Here is an 18,745-nt window from a genome sequence, read left to right on the forward strand (position 1 = left end):
ACTGTCCAAGACCCGAAAGCTGTGACGTTCTGAGGGCTTTAATGTCCGTCACTCCAAATCTTTGTTGTGATGAGACAGAACCGAGGAGCATACACTCTCCTGATACCTTCATAGACACATCCACATCTGGAACCTTACCAACATCTGCTATCCCCTGGCAATGACTAATCTATTTGTTGGTCATCTCTGTCATTATGTTATTTCAAGAATGTTCTATAAATGTAATTATATTCTATGTATCCTTGTGAGTTTGACTTCTTTCACTCAATGTAATTTCCTTGAGGATCATTCAAGTTGATGCATGTGTGAATTGGTCGTCCCTCTTCATTGTTGAGTAGTATTCCGTGGTATGGACATACCAGATTTGTCTATCAATTTACCTATTGAAATTTGCATAGTTTCCAGGTCTGGCTCCTACAAATAAAGCTACTGTGAATATCTATGTATAAGTTTCTTTGTGAAAGAAAGTTTTTGTTTCTCTGGGATGTATGTCAGGAGTGCATTGCTGGATTATATGGAAAGCTTGTTTTTAGTTTTAAAAGAATCTTCCAAACCAGTTTATAGAGTGACTGTACCATGTTACCTTTCCATCAGCAGTATATGAATGATCAAGTTTTTTGGGGTTTTTCTTTTTGCATCTTTGCCAGCATTTGGTGGTGGTGTTATTTTCTATTTTAGCCATTTATCAGATCTTGTAAATGTTTTGTTAGATTTTACCTAAGTATTTAATTTTCTTTGAAGCAGTGGTAAGTGGTACTATGTTTTTTTTATTTCAGTTTCCACATATACATCTGTATTATATAAAAATGAAAATCATTTATGAGTATTATTGATGTCTTGTGATGTTTCTGCACTTACTTTGTAGTTCTATGAGTTTTTGGTAAGATTCTTGAGATTTTCTATGCAGATGTTCATGTTGTCTGCAAATAGTAGTTGTACTTCTTTTCCAATCTGTATACTTTTATTTTATTTTATTTTATTTTTGTCTTACTGCACTGGCCAGAACTTTCAGTGCATGTGTGCTAAGTCACTTCAGTTGTGTCTGACTCTTTCTGACCCCATGGACTGTAGCCTGCCAGGCTCCTCTGTCTATGGGAATCCTCCAGGCAAGAACACTGGAGTAGGTTGGCATGCCCTCTTCCAGGAGATCTTTCCAACCCAGGGATCAAACCCACATCTCCTGTATTGACAGGAGGGTTCTTTACTAGTAGTGCCACTTGAAAAGCCCCTATATTAGAAAAGAGTGGTCCCAGTGAACATTCTAACCTTGATCTTACAGGGAAAGCTTTCAGTGTTTCACCTTTACATATGATACCAACTACAGGATTTTATAGAAGTTCCCCTGTATCCCTGTACTGAGAGGTTTCCTTGAAATCATGAATGGCTTAATTTTGTTGAATGCCTTTTCTGCATCAATTGCTATGACATTAACATTTTTCTTTTTTGCCTGTTGATATGATGTATTAAAATGGATCATCTTTGAATAGTTAACCAACCTAGCTTACCTGGAATAAATCCCACTTGGTCATGGTATATGGTATATTATTTCAGGTATATATATGTATACACACATACATGTGTACATACATATATGTATACACATGTGTGCATACATATACATGCATATGTATACATGTGTGTGTATATATTTGGATTGCTTTTTACTCACCCTGATATTGACTTTTACTCTGACAAATGTAGAATCCAGAATGGTGCCTTTTTATAAAGGAGCAAAACCATGTGCTGTAACTACAATTTTTGGCATAAGTGGGCCTTTGCCAGTTCCCAGCTGCTATGTGCTACTTAAAGACCGCATGTATTTCCTTAAGACAGAGCTTCTCAACCTTGATACCATGTATATTTGGGGCTGGATTATTCTTTGCTGTTGAGACCGTCTTGTGCACTGTAGGATTTTTATCAATGTCTCTGGTCTACTCACTGGATGCCACCTGCATCCTGCCAGTCATAACAACCCAAAGTGCCTCCAGACATGGTCAGACTTCTCTGTGTGTTGTGTGTGTGTGTGTGTGTTGAGTGTGAGGGGTTGTTTGGAAATCACCACCCTCTCAAGAACTGCTGCTTTAATATACTTAGCCTCTACCTACCCCTCTGGAGAAGGAAATGGCAATCCACTCCAGTACTATTGCCTGGAAAATCCCATGGACAGAGGAGCCTGGTAGGCTACAGTCCATGGGGTCGCAAAGAGTCGGACACGACTGAATGACCTCACTAGTCGCTACCTACCCCTAACTGGGGAGATGTCCTTGTGTCTTGGCTGTGAAACAAAGATGTGTGAGCATGGATACTACAATAGGATCTGCCTTTTTAGTAGCAATGATAACATATCTGACATCTTCTAAGCATTTACTGTGCCAACCATGCTAAGCACTTTACCTATATTCTGTCCTCAGACCCAGAGAGGTAAGGTGCTGCTAATATCTCTGCTTTTCAAACTAAAGCATAACAGGTTAAATGACGCCCAAGATAACACATTTTCTATTATTATTTTAATTTTTTAAATTATGCAAGTATGATAATACAGTTGCAGGAGATTTGAAAAATCCAGAATTATTATCATTTTTGGCCACACCACACGGTATGGAGGATCTTAGTTCCCCAACCAGGGATCAAACCCGTGCCCCTGCAGCGAGAGCGTGGAGTCCTAACCACTGGACCACTGGGGAAGTCCCTAAGATCTCACGTTTTCTAAATGGTGAAGCCAGGTCTGTCTGACTCTAGACCTCATGTCTTTGGCTCTTGGATCCACTGCCTTGCCACCTGATTCTGTCACTCCTCCCCTCGCATCCCTCGGTGGACACGGTATGTCTCCAGACCCCCGTCTGCACACCTAACTCCTCCCACATTCCCACCCCAGGCTGTTCTGCCCACCCTGCGCCCCACCCATCAGAACTCCCCCAGTGCTGAAATACTTTAAACCTTCCGGCCTTCCCTTTGTGCTGTTCTCTTAGCCCAGCCGCTCCTTCTCCCTGTGCTGAACCTGAAGCTCAACTTTAATACCCAGTTGTGATGGCTGCTGCTCTCTAAAACAGGGATCCCCTGCCCCTGTTGTACGTACGGGTCTGTGGCATGTTAAAGAACTGGTGAGTGGTGGGTGAAACTGAAACCAATCCCCCTACCAATAATCTCTAGTCTTCAGTCCACAAAAGGGTAGTCTGGCTCTGTCTGCCCGTCTTTACCCCCAGACACTCACTTTTTGCTGCTCTTCCCCCAAGATGTCACGTGTGTCCCTCCAAAGCACTGCTTATTCCTGGAAGATGCTTCTCCGTGAGGCCTTGAAAAATGCCATGTGATGGTGCGGCAGTGCAGCCTGCCCATGCAAGGAGCAGTCTCACAATTCCCTTGCCATGGGTCCTGGTGGATTCCAGCTGCCCTTCCTCCTGGAATGTGGTTCTGAGTCCTCCCCAGCCCCTTCCTGGCTGCCCTCCTCTAGCAGTGCCCAAGATTGCTGTGTAACTCTTAAGGCCCAGCCTCGGAGCCGTATACAGGATTACCAGGGTGGCCTAAGTTGAACCCTGGGGCACTGAGCAGACTCTACTTCCCCAAACCCAGACATTCCAGCTGTTAATACCACCTAGAATTATAGTGACATTCTTGGTCTCTGAACTTAGTTGGATCATTGGACTAAGCCCTCTCAGTCCCAGTTGCTCCTGTTCCTTAATCTTCTGATGTCCCATATTTATGATTAGTTTCAAAAACTCAAATGTAAGGTATAGTTCTGGAGTCAGGCATCCCTGGATTGAATGCGGGCCCTAGCACTCATGAACGGGGAGACTCCACTTGAAGTCACTACCATAAGTTACAAGCCACTTAACTTCTTGTTATTTTTTTAAATATAAATATTGTTAAGTACTCTTTTGTCTTTACTTTTTAAAAAAATATTTATTTATTTATTTGGCTGCACCAGGCCTTAGTTTCAGCACTCGGGATATTTAGTTGCAGCATGCAAAGCCTTGCTTGCAGCCCTCGAGAACTAGTTCCCTGGATAGAACCCCGGTCCCCTGCATTGAGGGGTGTGAAGTCTTAGCCACTGGACCACCAGGGAAGTCCCAAGCCACTCAATTTCTGTGTGCTGCTTTTCCTCCATCTATAAAACAGACATGACAGTATTCACACCATAAGCTTTGTTATTGTTCAGTCCAACTCTGCGACCCCATGGACTGCGCACGCCAGGCTTCCCTGTCCTTCACCATCTCCCGGAGTTTGCTCAAACTCATGTCCATTGAGTTGATGATGCTATCCAACCATCTCATCCTCTGTCGTCCCCTTCTCCTCCTGTCTTCAATCTTTCCCAGCTTCAGGGTCTTTATCAATGAGTTGGCTCTTCGTATCAGGTGGCCAGAGTATTGAAGCTTCAGCTTCAGCATCAGTCCTTCCAGTGAGTATTCAGGGTTGATTTCCTTTAGGATTGACTGATCTGATCTTGCAGTCTAAGAGACTCTCAAGAATCTTCTCCAGCACCACAGTTTGAAAGCATCAATTCTTCAGCGCTCAGCCTTCTTTATGATCCCATTTCACATCTGTACATGACTACAGGAAAAATTATAGCTTTAACTGGACAGAACTTTGTCAGCAAAGTGATTCTGCTTTTTAATACACTGTCTAGGTTTGTCAGTAGCTTTTCTTCCAAGGAGCAAGCGTCTTTTAATTTCATGGCTGTAGTCACCATCCACAGTGATTTTGGAGCCCAATAAAATAAAGCTCACCACACCATGAGCTTGATGAGGATTAAATGAGATAAGACATGCCAAGCGTTTGTACAACACCTGTCATATAGCAAGTGCCAGTAAGAGGTGATGGTGAGGATGATTGTGGTGAACTGTGTTTTCACCTGGGTCAAGTCAGGTGGGTCTTGCCTGGGTCTCTGCCTTTCTATGCCACTGTCACGCTGTGTCAGACTCACGACGTTTTGAGTCAGAACCCCAGTGGCTTGAGGATTTCCCCGAGACACGTTTGGGGCTGCCACAGCTCTGTATCTTGATCCCAGAGAGCCCTCTAGTGGCTGATCTGCGAATGTGCAGGCGCAGGAGACAAAGGGAAGGAGGGACCTGGTGGGAGAGAGGTAGGGTAGAGGAGGGCTGGGTAGAGAAAGGCTCTGTATGAGAAGAGCAAGGAATTTTCTAGGGAGACCCCCCAGTGTGGGATCAGACCTGAAAATGGTCTCACTACTGTGAAGTGCTACCTGTGGGACTTCAGATCCACCCCTTCTCCTCTGCAGGCCTCAGGGTGAGGAGCATTGGGAATGATGATGAACTGGATCTGTTTCCCAGACAGAGGTGATTTAGGGGACCCTGGACAGTCATTTTGAAAACCGGAATGTTTATGTGTTTTCATGTGGCACTAGAAAAATTAGTAACTTTCACTTCTTTTCGTCTATGGATATTATCCTTTTAGAGAGTGAGAAGTGAAATCGCTCAGTTGTGTCCTATTCTTTGAGACCCCATGAACTGTAGCCTGCCAGACTCCTCTGTCCATGGGATTTTCCAGGCAAGAATACTGGAGTGGATTGCCATTTCCTTCTCCACGGGGATCTTCCTACCCTAGGGATTGAACCCAGGTTGCCTGAATTGCAGGCAGACTTCTTCCCGGCTGAGTCACAAGGGAAGTCCGAAAGTGAAAATGAAAGCCCCTCAGTCATGTCCAATGCTTATGCAGTCCATGGAATTCTCCAGGCCAGAATATTGGAGTGGGTAGCCTTTCCCTTCTCCAGGGGATCTTCCCAACCCAGGGATCGAACCCAGGTCTCCCACACTACAGGCAGATTCTTTACCAGCTGAACCTCAAGGGAAGCCCTATCCTTCTAAGGTGAATAAAAATATTTTTTAAAATCTAAATACACTAAAAGAAAAATATTAAGTAAACAACAGAACAGGTGTCATTTTATCAGGATCAAAATCATCAAAGTAAAATCAAAAAGCAACAGAACTTGGCGCCGCTGGACTAGATTCTTTGTGGTTTCCTGCACCGAGCTGATAAGCTGATCCTATCTGCATACTATACCTGGCATTGTTCCCTAGCATAAAGGTCACCGTTTATTGTTTATGCTGCTATCAGCTCTTTGAACTTCTCTCTCAGAATAGGGGTATTATTTACTCTTCATTTTACTGACCAGTGAGAGGCCCGGTCATACCTGTCTGAGGCCACGTTATGGTGTGGCAGAGCTGGTTTGGAACGGAGCCCATTGGACTCCCGAGCCTCTGTCAGCTGTGGTACCACCCACGCGCATGCCTTCTCTGCCTACCTGCATTGGGAGCTGGACAGCAGGGACCAGACCCTCCAGTCTCAGTGATGGACCGGCAAGGCCTGCACGGACCAGGTTGCCTGGCGACATTCACATCCAGCTGGGCCTCAAGGTGAGCTATGGAGCTGTGGCCACAGGTGACTCTGGGCATCAGGGGACTGGCCTCCCAAGACCTGTGATGTTAAGCCCCCTCAGCCTAGCCACTGCGATGTGGTGCCAAGGGTGCTGGCCAGAGGTCAGCAGTCCTAAACTCTTGTCCTGGGCCTTTCATTTACTCGCTCCTTAGCAGACCTGTCCACTCACTGTGCCCCGCTGTGTCAGAACTAGAGGCGGTTTTCCAAACAGTGTCCTAAGCCCCACCCCTAAGAGGTTCTGATTTTGTATGTATGGGTGGAACTCAGGGATCTGCAGGTTAGCTGTTTTGCAAGGGAATCATGGTGCTTAGTGACCTGTGGGGTCCCTTCCAACCCTAGACTCCATGAACCTTAGCTTGGAATGGCCAGTAGACAGACCCCTGTGACCTTCCCCTGACCCAATCCCAAATAGCCGAGGTGACAAAGAAAATAACAGTAAAAAAGATATTTTATTGTTAAAAAAACAACAGATGGGGAATGAAACTAGGCACCCCATCATTCACGCTCACAGTCGCCCGCACAGCCGTGAACCACACACACAGACACACTTTCACCCACACAGCTCCCTCTAGCTGTAAGCAGCAGCCTTGTGGGTAAGAGTCACCATTTCTCTTCCTTTTCTCTTTTGTCTCCCTAAACAACACACATGAAGAAGCAGTGGACCAGAGTGGCAGGGGAAGGAGTGGCCAGGCCACCAGAAGCTCTGGTCCCTCTCACTGCTGGCTACATACATTCTGCACGTGTGTGCACGTACTATACACGGACGCCCATGTGTGCAGACATGCGCCCACACTGACCCTCCAGGCATAGGGTTGAGTCACTGCAGGTAATACTTGGATTGGCAGGTCTCTGAGACAGAGGGGCAGGAGAGGACCCTCCTGGTGTCTGACTCCCTGCTGCCACCCTTCCCTGCGCAAGAGTTGACTTCCTTGTGTCTAGGGAGGACATTGAGTCCCTATGGGGCAGCTCATCCAGACAGCAAGGTTGAAAAGTGCCTAAGAATTATTTCGAAAATGAAGAATCGTGCCCTTCTTGCCTTTGGCCCAAAGTGCTTGCGAAACTTGGGCTGAAGAGCCCAGAGTTTCATGAGGTCTGAATTCTTTAACAAAGATGGTTCAGGGCTGCACAGATCCTGGCAGGCCCTGGCTGGTAGAAAGTCACATGACTTAGAAAAGGAGGGACAAGGTGCTTGGAGTTAGATTAGAGGAGTGGGATCACCAGGAGACTGAAGCCAAGTGATGCCCCTGGGGAACCTTCGTCACCGAGGCTCATCAGTTTACCTCCGGTGCCTGGCAGGCAGGGAGCACAGGTGGCATGTGGTAGCTGCTCACCTGCTGCTCACCTCTCAGCCCCTTGGAGAGCCCCTGTTGCCCCGCAGGGCTTGTGACCTTGGGCCTTGTCTCTACAGCAGGTGTGGCACTTGCCTGTGAGGCCCAGGCCTGCCATGGCCTGCAGAGCACAGCTGTGGGCAAGTCTAAGAGGGTGCCCGTCAGGGTCAGCCTACTAGTTCAGGCTCTGAATCCCTGGGGACCATCAGGGGGCCCCACCGCCTCTTGCCTATCCCAGGAGTCAGTTTTTCCTGGGTTTCTAGGGTAACGGCTCTGGGCACCCCCTTTCTGCTGGCGGCCCTGGTGCTGTGTCTGGAGCTCTACCCTCAGCTTCCCTCCATCCTCAGGGACCAGCTGGGGTCTGCAAGAGCACATTTCAAGATTTGGCAGCTTGGACTGGGTATGGGGGCTTCCCTCCCTCTTTCCCAGCCATGCTCAATTCACTCCCCACCAGTTGGAGGGGAGGTGTCGGGTCCTCAGCCTCCTGCCTGCCTCCCTCTGAGGATAGCTAGAACATGACCTCCTCACAGCTCCCATAATCACTCTCCACCATGTCAGAGCCCTCATAGTTGGGGGGTGCCTGGGGCTGGCCCCGGCCCAGGGGGTGCCCACCCCCTACCTCACAGTCGGCGTAAGAGGGCCCGGCCCGGCTGAGGCGCATGCTCACCCCCTTGTAGCCCCCTTCTGCCAGGCAGGGCCCTCCCCCTCCCTGCTGGAACTGCGAGTGGTAGTAGCTGATGGCTGTGTACTCATTGAGACAGGGAGCCAGCAGGTGCTCCCGGGGACTGGGGGGCCGTGGGGGGATCAGATCTTCCAGGTTCTGGTTGCTGTAACGGGGTGGGAGAGGTGCTCGCTTGTTTTCCAGCTCCAGTGGGAAGGGGAAGCCCCCGTAGAGGCCACTGGGGTCTGGCATCACAGCTGGGTTCTGGTGGCAGTGAGGCGACGGTGACAGAGGGCCAGGGGTGACTTCGGAGTGGGGGTACTCCCAGCGTTCCTTCCTGGAGTAAGTTGGGGGCCAGACCGTGGCTCCGCCTGGGTACACTGAAAGGGAACACATGATAGGGTGAGCTCTGAGTTTCCCTGGTGAAGGTTCCAGCTGGCCTTAGAGCTAATGTACATGACTTAGCATGTGGCAGAGAAGAGCCAAGGAGTCAGTGGGTATGCGGCCCATCTGTGTGTGTTGTCTCTGGCAGCTTAAATTAATATCTAGAATCCAGTGGGGCCAAGTTGAAAGCCAGAGGTTTAACTCAAAGCCAGCCCATTTTGCAAATCTGTGCCACTGCTTCAAGGGTCAGTGAATAAGGGAAGAATCTGAATGGCTCCATGCAGCCAACGCCCATTCCTGGAGACAGCAGCTCCATCAAAATCCTACTGGTGAGTTTTGTCTCCTTAATTGAAGGAAACAAACATGTCTTTTGGACTAGGAGATGTGATGGTGTCTATCACAGGGAATGATTACATGAGACATGGCTTGGAAGCTTGGTGATCAGGCATCCTTGGTCCTACCTCTATCCCTGAAGAGTTGGGAGTTACAACAAGTCACTGTGTCTTTATGGGTCCCAGTTAGCCTAATGGCAGACAGTTAATGCCAATAACTGTTGAACTATTAGTAAGTAAGCCTGGAAACATAAAGTACTTTACAGATTCACCTCCTGTTGAGCTGAAGATGAGAGGAGGGTGAAGATCCCTCCTCAGGGTGAGCCAGGTCTGGCCCAAGGCTGCTGTACCTCTAGACTGGGTGGCTAGCTAACTAGACAACTGCCTCTCTCTCTCCCTTTCCAGAAAAGTGTAAATATACATGTAAGTGAGTTAAAGTCACTCAGTTGTCTCCGACTCTTTGCAACCCCATGAACTATACAGTCCATGGAATTCTCCAGGCCAGAATACTGGAGTGGGTAGCTTTTCCCTTCTCTAGGTAATCTTCCCAACCCAGGGATCAAACCCAGGTCTCCTGCATTGCAGGTGGATTCTTTACCAGCTGAGCCATCAGGGAAACCCAAGTAAATATATACAGAAGCTCCCTTTTAACCCCATGGGTCCTCCCCACCCCCATCCAGGGTCTGTGGGTTTCTGCCATGGACGTCAGTCCTGGGGAGTGACTTGGAATTTAGACGAGTACATCACAGTTCAGTGGAACGAGGCATAGACTCTTGAGTCCAGAGGCCTGGAGTCTGGTCCAGACCACTAGTGCACCCTGACCTTGACCACATCCCTTCGTGGACTGGATGGTGGCTGAAAACCCTCATGTCTCAGATAATGGAGTGTTTCCATCTACTGCCCTGTCCCATAGATCCCAGAGGCTAACAGCCTGTGGCTATACTGACCCATCTCCTCGCCTGACCATCTCCTCTTAATGATGGCCTCGTTGTCAGGGTGGGAAGAGACTGCAGCTGGCGGGAGTCTGGGAGGAACGCTGCAGACCATGGGCCGTTGCTTAGAGCTAGGTCCGAAAGTGACAAGTTCATTTGGAGCTGAGGTCTTGCCTGGCTCCATTTGGTCCAGGTTGTTGCAGGAGCTGGTGCTCAGAGGGTTGAGCTCAATAGCAGGTGTGGCTTGGGTGTCAACACCCACACTCCTGGCCAGGAGATCTGGGTCCTCCATGGCCACGGGCTTGTGCGACTTGCAACGGCGGCAGTAGAAGAGAAGCACCGTGGAGATGACGACGATGACCAGCAGGGCCACTATGATGATCAGAATCTCCTGCTGTCCCCAGTCCCCCCTTGTGATCTCGGGGGTGACGAGGCAGTGTCCTTCTGAGCAGCCCCTGGCCTCCATTTCACACCTGCAGGGACAGAGAAGTAGAGGATGCAGTCACTATACAGGCCTTTCCATGTCCCCTCTTTATTTATTATTTATTCGGCTTTCTTGAGTCTTAGTTGCTGCATGCAGGAGCTTTCTTTGCGGTTCACAGATTCTCTAGTTGTAGCAGGCGGGCTCTGAAGCACTCAGGCTTAGTAGTTGCAGCCCATGAGTTTAGTTGCCCTGTGGCATGTGGGATCTTAGCTCCCTGACCGGGTGCTGAGAGAAAGGACTTTAAGATAGAAATATGGGGGAATCTTGGAGAAGCCCTTTCCTTCTCTGGGTCTCAGTTTCCCCACCTCTAAAATGGGTGGGTGGACCACACCACTGGATCTCTTACACACACACTGACAGCAGGGTGGAGGGTCCCTTGGGAGTGTGTTATAAATAGAATCCCAGGCCTCCTTCCTTGGAGATCCCAATTTAATTGTTCCAGGAAATTTTTATTTTTCATAAGTCTCCCTCATGATTTTTAAAGGTTTCCAAGTTGGGAATTCATAAAACCAGTGAATTGCCAGAAGCCTCTTTGTGTCTAGGCTTATCATGGGTGACTCTCCTTCCCTGGCAACCCCAGGGCAGCATTACACAAGGCACAGGTAGCTAGTGGTGGGGCATGAGTCCACAGTGGAGCCTGTCCCAAGGGGAATCATTGCCCCCAGGCCACTTTCTGAAAGTCAGGGGCCAGAGCAAGAGAATAAGAACTTGAGCATTTTCAGACTTCAGCAAAGACCAGAAATGCCTGAGGAGCTGGTATGAAGTAGATTCCTGGACCCCAGCCTGGCGAGTCCAGTCCACTGGGTTCAGCAGAGGGCTTGGGCGGTCTGTCTAAATAGCAAGTGCCTCCCCTCGTGAGGTGTTCCTGATGCAGGTGGTGGGAGGAAGAAGGCCTGACCCCTGGAAAAGGCCTCAAGGCCAGGTCGCTGGATTACTCGGCCCCTGGCTGCCCACTGGCCTCTTTAGGGCTCAGAGGGCAGCGGTGCTGCCAACCTCAGGGAGAGGAGCCCACAGCTGGGGGCCTCTCCTGTGCTTACCTGTCTCCTGTGTAGGGGTGAGGGCAGACACAGGGGGCTCCCTCGGGGGAGGAGATGCAAGTTCCACCTTCCAGGCAGGGAGTTGAGGTGCAGTTCTCCTTTCTTTGTTCGCAGTGCCTCCCGGAAAATTGTGGGCGGCACACGCAGACATATCCTGGGAGGAAAGGGCAAGGAGGTGAGAGGACACACTGGCCTCGTGGTCTGGTGACTGCGGGTGGACAGAGCCTCCAGGATGGAGGGGGACCTTGAGTGTTTGCAGATCCCGGGGTCCACACTTAGCTACTGAGTGCTCCCCTCTGCCACATGCTCCGTGTTGGGCAGTGGTGCTCAGCTGGGCAAGAAGACTTGATTCCTGCCCTTAAACAACTTACAGCCTACAGGGAACAGTCATCTAACAGATACTAATGGGTATCATCATTGTCATCCTAGACAGTGCTATTCAGTGTAGTCACTGTTCTAAGTGTCTTCAAGTATTAGCTCATCTGACCCATCCATTGGCTCTGAGATTGGTTGCTGTTATGGTCCTCATCATTAGTTATTATTATTGTCCTTGCACCTGGGGACAGGTGGAAGTTGATGGCTGGCCAGGAAGCGAGGCCTGGGAATGTATGACATTGGCTCAGAGTTACACCACAAGCAAATGGCAACTGTGGGGGGGATCAAACTGAGACAGTTATATATCATATCAGTATATTAGTAATTATTATAAAAACTCATTTTATTGAAAGGAAGTGTTACGGGAGGAAACTAGCCTAAACTAGGGACCAGGGGAGGTTTCCTGGAGGAGGTGGTATTTTAGTTCAGACCTGAAGGATGAGTAAAAATTAGCTGGGCAAAAAGATAGAGCGGCAAAGAAGGAGATGCTTTAAGCAAAGGAGAACGTGTGCAAAGATGCAGAGAGGGCATGACGTATCACCAGGGGCCGGGGCGGGGGTGAGCCTGGGCAGCAGAGGGGAGAGTGGGAGCAGGAGGGCCGGCAGGTGAAGGGTCCAGTGCATAGGAGCCATAGGCAGGAGTAAGAAATTGGGACTCCATCAATGGCACCCCACTCCAGTACTCTTGCCTGGAAAAATCCCATGGATGGCGGAGCCTGGTAGGCTGCAGTCCATGGGGTTGCTAAGAGTCTAACACGACTGAGCGACTCCCCTTTCACTTTTCACTTTCATGCACTGGAGAAGGAAATGGCACCCCACTCTAGTACTTTTGCCTGGAGAATCCCATGGATGGAGGAGCCTGGTGGGCTGCAGTCCATGGGGTCACTAAGAGTCGGACACGACTGAGCGACTTCCCTTTCACTTTTCACTTTCATGCATTGGAGAAGGAAATGGCAACCCACTCCAGTGTTCTTGCCTGGAGAATCCCAGGGACGGGGCAGCCTGGTGGGCTGCCATCTATGGGGTCGCACAGAGTCGGACATGACTGAAGTGACTTAGCAGCAGCAGCAGCAGCTGAACAGCAAGGGGAAGCTGCCACTAGGGTCTGAGCAGGACAGTGATGTGCTCAGATCTGCACTGTGTAAGGATGGCTCTGGTGTCCTGCTGGAAGATGCTAGTGGAGGGACAGAAGCAGGAGAGCAAGGAGGTGGCTGGTGCAAAAGAGAAGATGAGAGGTGGTGAGGGCTGGGCTCAGACTCATGGCAGTGGGGACACAGAACTGATGGACTCCTTGGATATCTCAGGTAGAAATAACAGTATTATCAGTCAGGCAAACATTAGAAAATGGGAGAGTGCCAGGTGTTGACAGGGATATAGGTGCTTAGGAACCCCATGCCTTGCTGTGGAAGCACAGACTGCTGCAGCCATGCTGGACAGCAATCTGACCTGACTTAGTCAAAGTATTGGTATTCTCTGGGTTTGTGAATTTCACGTGTGTGTGTGTGTGAAAGTTCTCAGGTAGGTTCACAGGATGACATGGAAGGATGCTCAGTGCAGCCCTGTTGACAGAAGTGGGATGTCCATTGCTAGGAAAGGGGAGAGGGGAAAGCTAAGCACATGCACACCTTGGCAAATAGAGCCGAAATTAAACGTAGTAGGAGGGAAGTTCAAGAGGGAGGAGACATATATATATATGCCTATGGCTGATTCATGTTGATGTATGGCAGAAACCAATGCAACATTGTAAAGAAATTATCCTCCAATTAAAAGAAATAAATTAGAGAAAAGAATTACTTGTGGCAGTGTGGATGGAAGAGTGTAAAAATTCAAGCATGTGAAATATAGTTCATGCATGTTGAAAGGACACTTTGAAAAACTTTAGGGACCTCCTGGTGGTCCAGTGGTTAGGATTCCATGCTTCCACTGAGGGGTGAGGGTTTGATCCCTGGTCAGGAAACCAAGATCCCATATACCTGCAGTATGGCCAGAACACACACACACACACACACACACACACACACACACACACACACACACACTTTAAATGTTTACCTATGAGTTTGGGGAAGGGAAAAGGCAGTGGAGTATAAAGGGCAGTAAGAAAGAGAAACTTAGCATGGACCAATGATGACATGGATGTGTTGACCTCAGCCTTCTATATGGAGGTCCCGATTCACCCCCTTCCCCCATCCAGAAAAAAAAAAGTAGAAAGATAGTTCTTGTTGAAGGAGAAGAAGACTCTTGGCCTCCCCTGGTGTAAACATGCTGCTGCTGCTGCTGCTGCTGCTAAGTCGCTTTAGTCGTGTCCAACTCTGTGCGACCCCATAGATGGCAGCCCACCAGGCTGCCCCGTCCCTGGGATTCTCCAGGCGAGAACACTGGAGTGGGTTGCCATTTCCTTCTCCAATGCATGAAAGTGAAAAGTGAAACTGAAGTCGCTCAGTCATGTCCAACTCTTAGCAACCCCATGGACTGCAGCCCACCAGGCTCCTCCACCCATGGGATTTTCCAGGCAAGAGTACTGGAGTGGGTTGCCATTGCCTTCTCTAGTATAAACCTAGCCGAGCCCAACTCACCAGACAGTAAAGGGAAAGGAGGAATTATTTCCACTGAGATCTGCACCCTGAACCTGTCTCAAACTTCAGCCCTGTGACCTTGGCTGAATTCCCTTACCTTTCCAGGTATCCCTTCTGTAGCACAGTGGTTTCTTGAGCAGTAAAACAGAGCTTTACTTCCCTCTCCCCTCTCTCCCTCAAGGGGCTGCGTTGGAGAAATATACTCAGTCAACTCTACAGTGATCCATGATTGCTAGTTCAGCATGTCAGGGTCCTCTGCAGAGGCTCCTGCGGTAAGCCTCGGGGTCAGCCACAGCCTTACCTGCCCCGCCAGTCGGTGAGCACTTCCCACCATTGAGACATGGGTTCCGGCTGCACTGGTCACTGGGGAAGCAGCACTCAGTGAGTGCCCGCCTCTCCAGCAAACCGGCCACCTTCTTGCCATGGACCAGCAGCTCCAGCACCTCTCTGTTGATCACAACAGCATCCAGGCAGCCTTCAAAGCCCTGGGAGACATTTGGGGAAGAATGCGAGTGGACGAGGCCACCCAGAAAGAGGTCCCTTTCAGGCTTCAGACCCTGGCAGTTCTCTGGGAGCTCAAGGGAGGTGCTTCTTGCGCTGTCAACCAACAGGCGGACGGAAGTGTCCATCTCCTCCACTAGAACAGAGTGCCACTCGTGGTCATTCACGTGCAACCGGGAGGAAAGATTTCCATAGAAGCCACCTGGGCAGTGGTATTCCAGCTGGAGCACTCCGTTGACCAGCTGTAAAGAAAACCCAGATGACCATCAGCAAAACCAAGAAGTGCTTAGAAAAACCCTTGCTCAGAAGCTGCTAGTGCAAAGAATGTTAGTGTATTCTTACAGGTAAGAGGGGTAGTGATTTTTCAAGGCTGTATTTTTTTAGATATTGTATTTGTAGAGCATAAAACCCCTCAAGGTGCACTTCCATTTGTGGTCTCATTTGGCCCTCGCTGTTCTCCATGGAATGTCCTGGGCAGGGGTAGCATCTCCATTTCACAGATGAGGAAACTGAGGCCCAGAGACATCTCGCTGGACCCTGTCTTTTGGAGTCTTCTTCACAGGCCTCTCTAGTGTCCTACTCTCCTAAGCCTTCAGGGAAACCAAAAACCTCCCTTTCACCCTCACTCCCTTATTCAACAGTTCAGCAGTTCTTGAAGTGGATCTTAAAGATGATTTCAGGGGATCCACAAGCTGACAAAGGTGCATATAGTCAAAGCTATAGGTTTTCCAGTAGTCATGTATGGCTGTGAGAGCTGGACCATAAAGAATGCTGAGCACTGAAGGACTGATGCTTTCGGACTGTGGTGCTAGAGAAGACTCTTGAGAGTCCCTTGGACTGCAAGGAGGTCAAACCAGACAATCCTAAAGGAAATCAACCCTGAATATTCACTGGAAGGACGATGCTGAAGTTGAAGGGCCAATTCTTTGGCCACGTGATGCGAAGAGCCAACTCACTGGAAAAGATGCTGATGCTGGGGAAGATTGAAGGCAGGAGGAGAAGGGGATGGCAGAGGATGAGATGGTTGGATGGCATCATCAACTCAATGGACATGAGTCTGAGCAAACTCTGGGAGATAGTGAAGGACAGGGAAGGGTGGTGTGCTGCAGTTCGTGGGGTCACCAAGAGTTGGGCACAACTTAGCAGCTGAGCAACCACAACAAGTGAAACTATGAAGTAGAGCTGGATTAAGCAGAGCTTCCTCTGGGTGAAATATGAAGGTCTAACCCGGTGTTTTCTAGAGGCTGGCCATTTGTACACAGTCTTGCCAATTTTTGCCCTGGTTGAATACTACACATACCTTTATTAAAAAGAACGTTTATTATTCCAGCAAATAGAAAACCAATGTAACTTGCCATTGAGGAAAGAGAATGTGAAAAATAAGTACATCTTATGTATGGAGAGAGTAACATAGAAAATTACAATACTGTATCTAAAATGGATAGCCAGTGAGAATTTGCTGTGTGACTCAGGGAACTTCAATATGGGCACTGTGACAGACTGAATAGTGGGATGGGGAGGGAGATGGGAGGGAGGCCCGGGAGGGAGGGGACATGGGTGTACCTATGGGTGGTTCTTGCTGATGTATGACAGGAAATTGCAAAATTCTGTAAAGCCATTATTGTTCAATTAAAAAAAATTTTTTTATAAGTACATCTTATACAAAACATTGTTATTAAATCACTGCTTTCACTTACCAAAGACCACAACTCCATTGATTCCCTCCATTTTTTCACTGTTTCTCCCTTCTGTCATGTCCTCACTCCTCACCTTATCAAGCTTAAAAGTCCATAGACAAATTCTTTTCCCTTTCTAACTTGGTAGATCTCACTTGGCAAATACACAAATCAGGTAAAACTCAACTTTCCCTCTACTCTGTATAGGTATCATGGAGCTGAACGTGGCTACGGAGTAACACACAGCCTTTGCTTATCGGTCTCCCTTTAATTTCATGGCCATGAGTCTCAAATGTGTCCTTCGTACTACCCAACAATTGTACAATTGTACTGTCTTGGTTGGGCTTCCCTGTTGGCTCAGACAGTAAAGAATCTGCCTGCAATGCGGGAGACCCACGTTCGATCCCTGGGTGGGGAAGATCTCCCGGAGAAGAGAATGGCCACCCACTCCAGTATTCTTGCCTGGAGAATTCCATGGACAGAGGAGCCAGATGAGCCACAGTCCATGGTTTTGCAAAGCCGGACAAGACAGAGCGACTAACACTTTCACTGTCTTGTTTAGTCCCCTTGCTCTCCCAGATGACTATTTTCACAACTTCTCTCTCCTTAGACCCTTAATGCCTCTCTCCCCATCCTCACTCTTAGCGACCAGATGGGAAGTTATAGGCACGGTCACCATCACATCTGTCCATGTTGTCCAAAGCCAATCTCTCTATTCGTGCACTAGATCCCACCCTACCCTTCTTAACCTCCTATAGATTGGACAAGAGACCACTGACTATCTCTTCTCCTTCCTATATCTTTGTTCATTCTCTACTGGATCATTCCAGGCATCATATAGACACGCTGCTATTGCTCTAATCTTTTAACAATATATATATTTATGTATTTATTTATTTTCCAGATCTTAGTTGTGACATGCAGGGTCTTTGACCTTTGTTGTAGCATGTGGGATCTTTAGTTGAGGCATAAGAACATCTTAGCTCTGGCATGTGGGATCTGGTTCCCTGACCAGTGATCAAACATGGGTCCCCTGTTTTGGGAGCATAGAGTCTTTGCCACTGCACCACCACGGAAGTCCCTACTGCTCTAATCTTAAAAAAAAAAAAAAAGTTTTATTGAACCCACGTCTCTTGCCAGATTGCACTTTCTTTATTTGCTTTCTCTTTGTAGTAAAATTCCACTCCTACCCACTGTGACATCATGACACAGAAACCACTGATGTCAGAGTATGCAGCGTCCTCTTTGTTGCCAGATCCAATGATTGATGTCACTTTGTATCTTATTTGACCTCTTAGCAGAATATGCCTGAGCTGATCACTCAATGCTTCCTTCTCTTTTTATATGTAATTTTATTTATTTATTTATTTATTTATTTATGGCTGTGCTGAGTCTTTGTTGCTGTACACAGTTATTCTCTAGTTGCAGAGCGTGAGGGCTACTCTCGAGTTGTAGTGCATGGGCTTCTCACTGCAGCGACGTCTCTGGTTGCGCAGCACTGGGCTCTAGGGCGTGCGGGCTTCAGCAGTTGTGACACATGGGTTCAGCAGTCGGGCTTCTCACTGCAGTGACTTCTCTGGTTGCGTAGCACTGGGCTCTAGGGTGTGCGGGCTTCAGTAGTTGTGGCACATGGGTTCAGTAGTTGAGGCTCCCAGGCTCTACACTGGCTCAGTAGTTGTGGTGCATGGGCTTCGTTGCTCTGAGGCATGTGGGATTTCCCCAGACCAGGGATCGAACCCATGTCTCCTGCATGGACTCTGTACCACTGAGCCACCAGGGAAGCCCCACTGCTTCCTTCTTAACACAAACCCTTCATCTGGCTTCCCAGATACAATACTCTGTTCGTTGTCCTTCAGCACCACTGGTTGCATCTTTTCATTCTCCTTTATTGGATTCTCCTCTTCTCCTGACTTCTCAGTGATGGAGTATCTCAAGGATAGATCCTTGATGTACCCTCATTTTAACCTGCACTCCTTGGTGATCTTCCCAGTCTCATGGTTGTGAATACTACATGTATGTTGAAGAATCTCAGATCTTCACCTCCAGCCCAGAACTTTCTCACTAGAT

The 18,745-nt window shown here is 48.5% G+C and overlaps 2 protein-coding genes and 1 long non-coding RNA gene across 5 annotated transcripts in view; 2 read left to right on the forward strand and 1 right to left on the reverse strand.

Annotated features, from left to right (window-relative positions):
• SLC36A1 (solute carrier family 36 member 1) overlaps positions 1-18,745 on the forward strand; it is a 166,679-nt gene that overhangs the window by 57,830 nt on the left and 90,104 nt on the right. The gene's annotated exons all lie outside the window — the stretch shown is intronic.
• On the forward strand, positions 1,956-16,696 carry LOC132659833 (uncharacterized). Its single transcript, XR_009600708.1, has 2 exons — positions 1,956-6,371; positions 14,683-16,696. It is a non-coding gene; the product is annotated as an uncharacterized LOC132659833 (long non-coding RNA).
• FAT2 (FAT atypical cadherin 2) overlaps positions 6,824-18,745 on the reverse strand; it is an 84,723-nt gene continuing 72,801 nt past the window's right edge. For both annotated transcript variants that reach the window (XM_042251000.1, XM_027970435.2), the window contains 4 exons: positions 14,803-15,244; positions 11,552-11,705; positions 10,046-10,503; positions 6,824-8,762 (listed from right to left, as the gene is read on the reverse strand). In XM_042251000.1, coding sequence (XP_042106934.1) covers positions 8,230-8,762; positions 10,046-10,503; positions 11,552-11,705; positions 14,803-15,244 — 1,587 coding nt within the window. In that variant the 3' untranslated portion in view covers positions 6,824-8,229. The remainder of the gene's footprint in view (positions 8,763-10,045; positions 10,504-11,551; positions 11,706-14,802; positions 15,245-18,745) is intronic.

This window comes from Ovis aries, chromosome 5 (assembly GCF_016772045.2).
Source record: "Ovis aries strain OAR_USU_Benz2616 breed Rambouillet chromosome 5, ARS-UI_Ramb_v3.0, whole genome shotgun sequence".
NCBI classification, from domain to species: Eukaryota; Metazoa; Chordata; class Mammalia; order Artiodactyla; family Bovidae; genus Ovis; species Ovis aries.